The 8,350-nt window shown below is 38.3% G+C and overlaps 1 protein-coding gene across 1 annotated transcript; it reads right to left on the bottom strand.

The window, feature by feature from the left end:
• Positions 1-349: 349 nt before the first annotated feature.
• On the bottom strand, positions 350-6,606 carry LOC104942464 (FRAS1-related extracellular matrix protein 3-like; the record flags this gene model as incomplete). Its single annotated transcript, XM_010767690.1, has 3 exons — positions 350-780; positions 2,551-2,781; positions 6,460-6,606. Coding segments are annotated over 3 exons (527 nt in total), but the record flags the coding sequence as incomplete, so codon positions are not given.
• Positions 6,607-8,350: the final 1,744 nt, after the last annotated feature.

The following is an 8,350-nucleotide window of genomic DNA, read 5'->3' as shown; positions in this document are numbered from 1 at the left end:
TATCAAGCCAATTGCATTACTTGCTACAACTTGAATTTTGTTTTAAGTAAATTAACGCAGAAATCAGAGTTCAAATTACACACAATATTAAGTTGATGTAATTACCAACATTATTACGTCAACACAACTTATAAATTAATGTTTGCAACTTAAAATGTTTATCTAAATCAATTAACTGACATTTTTATCTTACAACCATGCATTTAATTAAGTGGAGGTGAAAGGGCGCCTGAATTCGTTTTTAGAGTGCATACTCCAGGAGTGGCCGTACAAGAGAGATGTATAAACTACGTACTACGTCTGAGTCGAAATAAGTGTATGATCTGCGGATCATTACTAGGATACCATTCGCTTTGTTACTTGCCCGGCGGATATGGTCACTAAATGTCAGGGTATTATCAACATTCACACCAAGGTCCTTTTCATTCTGAGTCTCGGATAGGTTTATAGTGTTTGAATTATCACCCATATTATACTCATATTTTGATTCAGAAAACCTAAGTGCATTACTTTGCACTTTGCTGCATTGAATTTGAGCTGCCAACACTCGGACCATCTTTGCATTTCTCTGAGATCTGACTGGAGTTTTTCTGCATCCTCTTTACATATCCTGTCCTGAAATAAGCTTATTTTACCCCCCACAGTGCTTGTTACCTTGCTGTGTGCAGCAGATGACCATGAGCTCCTGACTGACATCTCCACTCCTGTGCACTGGGATCAGCAGCTCTCCAATGTCCTCCTCTATGTTGTATTCAGCTGAGGGGATGAACACTGTTGACTCTGTAGATGAGAAAATCAATGCACATTACGACGACATAGAGGCGTTAATATGTATTATTAGTGTTTTTAAAAACGTTTTGTCACATTGTATTTGACTTTTGGTAGTGATAAATCCCTATCTTATGTCATGTAAACTCAACTGAATGAGAGGAGAAGAAAAAGGAAAAGCTTCAAAACATCTAATCATTTGTGACATGATTTACATGAAACACTTTTAATACACAGGCTTGCAGCTTATACACCAGGACCAACGACAGCTCTCATTAGAGCTCTGCTGATGCTGCCTCCATCATGTTTAATCAAACCCAGCAATCTACTGCTTGTTTATCTTCAGCAACTATTCAAACTAGAGTGCGCTTCAGTCACACACAGAATAACTCAGACACAGATGCAGAAAATGTTATTTGTAGACGTCTGCTGTTGAGTTAAAAGAGTAAGGAATCCCTAAGAGAATTAAAAACAATGTGTACAAATATAAACCTCACACTATCATTATAAGTTTCCCACATAAACTGGCTAGAATAAAAACGAGTGTAACACTAATTATGTCTGCAAGCAGAGACGTGTTAAACAATTTGGTTGTTTTTCCACAGTTTTCCTGGCAGCCCTCCATTCCTTTGTCTCTTTTCTACCCTGAGCTGCATATGAAAGCTCGAAGCTCAGACGGAGGCTTTCTCTCTCTCTCTCTCTCTCTCTCTCTCTTTCTCTCTCTCTCTCTCTCTCTCTCATATATATCATGGTCAGCCACATTAAAAGTGTTGGAGAGTCAACAGAGCTTGACCTGTCCTTTCCCATCCTGAATACCATGCATACTTAGAATGAGGTGGCAACTCTTCACCTCTTTTTGTTTTTACCACTAAGCTGAGTTCAGTCTGAGCCACTCTAGTCTGTCTGGTGTGAAATTATTTATTTATAGTGTCATGGTTGCAGCCTCCGGGAATTTTTGTATTTATCTGCTCGGAGTAAAATAGAAACAAAAATATATTTGTATCAGTTCAGAGTGTATTTGACCTTCACCGTGCCAAAACACACCAAAACTTTAGATACCCTAAACGAAAAGGAACAAAAGGAAAGACAATCACAGGAAAAAAGAAAAAGAAGACCACATCATGCAGAGATATCTGCCAATTGAAAGCCCACCTGAGACCGATGTTCTGTAAAACAATGTTCCAACTAAACATCTGAATTAGCATAAAATGTGGACAAATGAAGCCTTGTGGGATAAGGGGGAGTATTATCCATATTTAAAATATGCAGTTCTCTCTCAGCTCTATCACAGTCAAGCTGTTCTCAGACACACTGTTCATCTGCTCTTGTAGAGCTCATTTCAGATGCAGGGAGGTCGTGTGCTCTCCAGATATAATTTTGACCTTGTATCTACACTTTGAAAGAAAATCCAGCCCCTTACTGTGTTTAACTATGTCCATAATCAAGTTGAGTCCAGGATGTGGTTAGTTTCTTTAAGCATTCCGTTTTCATGTTAATTGATTTAGCACCCCTTATTAAATTAGGACATCGTTGTCCCTGTGAAACACAATGTTAATGGTTTGGAACATGTAAAAACGTAACAATACAATGTAAACTAAAACTGTATATAACTGGAAAATGTTCTGCTGTCAAACTCCAACATCCATTTAAGACCTGAGACTTGTTAAACAACAAAACCAAGAAAAGCATGACCAATACTTTTTTTTACGTATTTAATTTTAAATATAGCGCTATCCCTATTTTAAGCAATACAATGAAATATAAACATTTATCTTTACTGACCATCATCGGGGTCCAGGATCTCCACAGTAGCAAACAGCGGGAATTCAATGGCTGCCATCACCGGCTCAGACAGAACGATCTGGAAGCTCTCAGACACTTCATGCTCGCTATCTGACAGGATCCGCACCTTCCAGGTGGCTGTGGTCTGGCCCGGGTTAAACTGCACCTGTTTCTGAGATTTCCCTCTGAAGTCTTTATCCTTCTCTGCAGTGCCATCCTTTGTGCCAATACCTTAGGAAGGACATGGAAGAAATTGATTATTATCATAATCATGCATATCAGAGAACGTTTCACCTTGCTAAGGTTTTGATACCAGCAACCATCAATACATATTTTTCATTATTTACATAAATACATTTCTTAAATGGATTAACAATCTGTGAATCCTGATATATTTATGTGGCAGTGAATGTTCATAGTTTTGAGATATTGTAGAATATAATAATAGAAAATATACATCTAAACTACAAATCTTTGCCCCATTTAAAACAAGGAAAATGTCATGTCCCAGTTCGTCTGCCCATCTTCTGGTTGCAGTTTGTCATTAATAATGATTCGAATATCTATAGTGGGAATAAAGCCAATTATCCCTCATGTCAGCCTGCTCTCAGCCGCTGTTGGAGGCTGACTTGCGTTGTCTGACCTTCAGCAGGCGAGCTGTTTGATGGTCGCTACGGACACTATAGCTGAGAAACTGTCATGGTCTCTGTTGAGCGGGAGCACTGAGGCCGGTGAAATGTCACACAGCCTCTCCATTGTCATTGCTAACTGGGCACACAACAATCAGCAGGGATCTGGCAGTAAAAGGAAAGAAAATGCCTGCACACACCAAGGCAATCCTGAAGGCTTCATTCATGTGGCAAAAAGTACATTATTAGATAAATGAAACACGAGGATTGCATGAATAACAAAAGACACACTTAGAAAAGTTGCTGTTTGTTAACAACGGAGGAAGAGAAAAATGCAAATAGCGCATCAGGACTACAAACAAGCTCTTCAAAAGACCACAGATTGAGTAATGCATGAGTTTGGGCATTTAAGAGAATTACCATTCTGTTCTTTGATGAAAATAAAAAAGTGGGCTTTGATATGCAAGTACAGAGAGAAGGAAAGGCCACTGCACATACGTGGTAAGATAAAATGGTCAAGCTCAATTGAGCTTGAAAAATCAGCAGTCTTCAAAGAGTAGCTAGGAGAGGCAAGAGTATGATTTTCTCTTAACTCTATCTCTCGCACAATGCCTGGATTGGACGGCCCTGATCACAGCAGTCATTCTGACGCTTCGCAGCAGGTGGGCTCGCTGTAGACTCCAAACTGGTGACACCTGAACTGTGCACATTGACCAGTGAAGCGGTAGTAGGCTCCTCTGATCAGTGTTCACTCAGGCTGGGTTGGGCAAGAATAGATACCTCCAGGATTCATGAGTCGGTCCTGGCTTGGGATCCGTCATTATCTCATCGCAACACAGAGACAGATGGGCGGCTTGAATTGTCAGGTTTTTTTGTGGCCTGCTCCTTTTACTTTATATCTTCAATGCAGCTGAAGAAGAGATGCACTACCAATGATTACTTTGAGAAAGTAATGAGTGCCCTTCTTTTGTTCTTTTACCTGACTGAGACAGGATATTGTTAGTTGTTTACCTGCATGCAGAATGAAGCAGAGATGTTTTTGAAGCATGTACTGTATCATAGAATACTCTCCCCACAATCATATTTCTCGAGTTTCTCATTAAAACCAAAGTTAATTATTCAAGCGTATGCTACTTCCTGATGTAAATATACGCAAGTTACATCCCAAACCAAAAGCTATCTCAGACATGTATTTCTTGGCTAGAAATGGAGAAAAACATTTAAAAATCTATTCAATAAGACTGACAGAAAAGGAACAGGTTGATCTATGATGAAAGAATCGATGCCTGAAGATGAAAACATGTACTCAATTAACTGTAATAAGAAACAGACAAAATGAAAGCTTTCATAACCTATGCATTTAGAAAGATAACCTTTATTGCTTTCTGTGTTTTGAGGGAGCTGTAAAACACAATGGTTTGGACTTCATATTTTTCTAAATTGCAGCTTCTGTTGTGTGCTTATTCTCCCCAGCATGCAGGGGTGGACCATCCACCCTCAATGATTATCATTCCCCTTGATGCTACCTCAATCATAAGAAAACTGCACTGTGAAAAGCTATGGTTTGGACTTGAAAGCTCACAAAAGACATAAAAAGAAATGCAAGGCATGTTCTTATTGGGGACTGAACACAGAGTGCATCCAAAGTTCAAAATAGCGCTTCTTTCATTTATCATGCAATCATTAATAAAACATTAGCGATGCTCGAGAAAATCAAAACAAAGGACAGTCATGTGATTATTTGCCCAAGTTCCTGATTCAAAATATGCTATTTTGCTGTTAAATGTTAATTTGCTAAGAGATGACCGTGGGGTCATCACACAGAGGATACAGTTGAATTTCTGCAGTTTCTTTTGTTCTTGTAACTAAACTTGTAAACTGTGTTCTTGTTATGACATTAATTTACTTCTTACAGTGATTTATATTCAACTATACGGTATATGCCTGTATATCTGTAGAGTACAATGATCTGTATTTTTTTACTACAATGAGTGGCAGAGATAGCGATGATAATATAATGAGCAGTGTGAGGCCCTATAAAGGTCAGCACAATTTGCATATCATCGAAGAGATGTTTCATTAGTCTGTCGCCCCGGGGCATACACAAATTCTGAAGACGGTAGAGGAAATTATCCTTAGGGATTTTGACCTTTACCATCCTTACATTTTAATCGTAAACGTAAAAAAGGCCAATAGTGCCGGTAGTAAGAATTCCTGCCACTCATAAACGCTTTCAGCAGCTTGTTATTTTAAACAGTGTTAACAGTTATTGTCTGTTAGTTCCTGCCAGTAAATCTTCTCTACTAATATTTGGAACAGCACCTCTCTAAAGCCGCCAACTTTGGGTGACCTTTGTTATGTGCACATGCAGTTCCTGAGGGGTAGTGCTGTGCTTTTGTGTGCTTGGAGCGTAAATACTGGCTGGAGGGGACAGGTGAAAGGTCATGACCTGTGTCACCCTAAAGGTGTCTAGGACAGCCTTAGAGTGGTCCTAATATGTATACAAGTGTGTGTGACCTCTGGCACCTTGCTTTAGTGAAGGGACAAGGAGTGTAGGTTTCTCATTTTAGTTTTTTTTCTCTTAAGGATACCTATATCTGCAGACATGTTCTGATTGGTTAGTTCTTTGGCAAAGCAACACCAGTGTAGTTTTTGGTGTGGATCCAGGACTATTTCCAGGATGTATGTCACTAAAGCACAAACATATTGTATGTTATTTACGTGTGATTTGTGCAATTTTGGAAAAAGTCTTATAGATGTATCTCATGCTACATTTTTCTCACTTCTTCCTTTTTTACTGCAGTACATATTTAATGTATGTCATAGATATTGTAGTTAATATATTGGGTGTTTTACTTATTTATTAGTTTTATTCATAATTTTTGGTGCATAACCGGATTGAGATCAAGATAGAGAACAACATTATTTTTAAAATAATCTTCAATTGCATTTAGAAATTACTATGGAGAATCTATTAGTATAAGTTAGGGCTGCTCAATTAATCGTATGTTTTAAAACATTTTTTTATTATTATTATTTATTTATAAAACATTTATATTGGTTTTTCAGTTGAATTATACTTAAAGTTCAGGGTAATCAACTGTTTAAAACATACTGTTCAATTAATTTTTTTAATAAATGGATGTTTTCAAAGTAAATGGATAATCGTTTTTTAATAATCGTGATATCAATTATTGACCCAAATAATCGAGATTATGATTTTTGCATTAATCGAGCAGCCCTAGTATAAGTGTCATCAGAAGAATCAGTGTCTACTTACTAACGAAGGAAGTCTCCCCGAGGTAGCCCCGACGTTTCAGCACCACCTCCAGAAACTTGACCTCTTCATCCACCACATAGTGCTCCTTCTCCAGAGAGATCCAAGCCCAGTTCAGACGGTACTGCTGGTTCTTCAGTTTGTTGCCTCCTGCAAACAAATACAGTTAATCGTATTAAAGAAACTTAGAAATGGATCCATATAAATAAATACAGGCATGAGAAAACACAAGGGATGACTAAAATAGTCTCACTAGCACTTAATAATCCCAAAAATGATTTGAAAATAAACATAGCTATTTCTTATAGGGGGTTGCACAGGAATTTCAAACAGCCCTAAATAGAATTTTTTCTTGGTTTCCTTCAGGACTCGACTTTGAGACTCAAAGGTATTAGTCAGGGAGAGTGGTGCACAGCCCCAATGCCAAAGGAATAAAGTTGTCTAATTGCTTCTTTTTTAATTACGATAAAAAGCGTCTGTTTCTTGTCTGAACGGAGGCATTTTATCCTTGCTTTTTGAAGTTGGATTCAAAGGGCGAGGCTACAGTTCTTGAGGGCATCGCTGCTACTATTTTACCATAAAGACTCAAAGCAGAGCCACACACCCCGACATCAAAAAGACACACAGGTACAGAAATACAGAGAAAAATAGTGCACACACTGACCCATAAGGAAACCGACACACACTTGAATCGAATTTTAATTGCACTCACTTGCCTCTAAGTAATTATACACATATTCTTAAGACTTGGCACGCATCCACCAGACTGCACAGTAAGTGCTGCTGCTTTACTAGATCAGGATGGTGGGATACAAATGACTGATCCACCAAGGATCTGGCACTTGTGAAAGTGCTGGAATAATAGTTAAACTGACAGAAGGGTGCAGTGTTGCTGTTGTGTTTGTTGGGCACGACTGAGAGTTTCTAACCCACCCCACCCTTGTCGTTAGGGTCAGTAAATCTGTTACATCCAGCTGACCGCTCCACTGTGTCCATTTCCTCCCTCGATAGTCCTGCTGAGACCTTTACACATTCACCCTGGATGTTTTATTATGTGTGAGGGCACGCACTCACCAGTTAGTGTGTTTAAATGCTCTCTGCAACAGCTTTTTCCTACGGTATACATAGAGTATTTATTCAAAACTGAGTCTGAATGCCTGATGCTTTTTGACAATATTGTGCTCAAACCTTTTGTGTCACTGTGACCTGAGAGAAAAAGTGGGCTCTTTTTATGCCTTCTTATCCAAACCCAGCAAATCATTGAGTTGAGCAAACTTAATTAATGAATCCATAATGAATACATGGAGGTACTTTCTACCCGATAGAACACTTCAATAGAGTTGTGAAGAATAAGAAAGTAGGGAGATTCTAAAAAACATGACTCTTCATCAGCATTTCTAGTTACTTTTGGGCTTTATCAAAAATGCTAGAAAGAAGAAGAATAGAGATACTGATGTCCTTTGAACTTGTGTGTGTCTCTGTTAGACTTGGTGGTGGCAAGTGCTGTCATTGGAATGAAAAATTGCAGAAACTGTAAAGATTGAGCGGGAATGAAAGGAGCTGCTATATTTGTCTTTTATGCAAAATTAACTAAATGTTGCATTACATCATGAAATTCTTATAAACATAGAATTTTTCTATCCCTCTAAAAAATAGCATTTTTCTTTGCTCCAGAGGCACCACTATGACGATGTTACAAAGGTCCTGATTAATTACTAAAGCCATAATTAAATTGATGAGAGGTCTAACTAAAATAAACGTTTCTATAGTTGATGTTGTTTAGTCGGCCTGCTTTCCACTCAAGTCACTGTTCATGTGCACAACCCGTACATCTGGTAATCCTACAAAAGTTATAATTACATTTTAAAAATAATATAATTTGCACCACAAACAG

Source organism: Notothenia coriiceps, unplaced genomic scaffold (genome assembly GCF_000735185.1).
Source record: "Notothenia coriiceps isolate Sejong01 unplaced genomic scaffold, NC01 NC01_scaffold00004553, whole genome shotgun sequence".
In the NCBI taxonomy this organism is placed as follows: Eukaryota; Metazoa; Chordata; class Actinopteri; order Perciformes; family Nototheniidae; genus Notothenia; species Notothenia coriiceps.
This window is presented reverse-complemented; position numbering and strand designations above follow the sequence as displayed.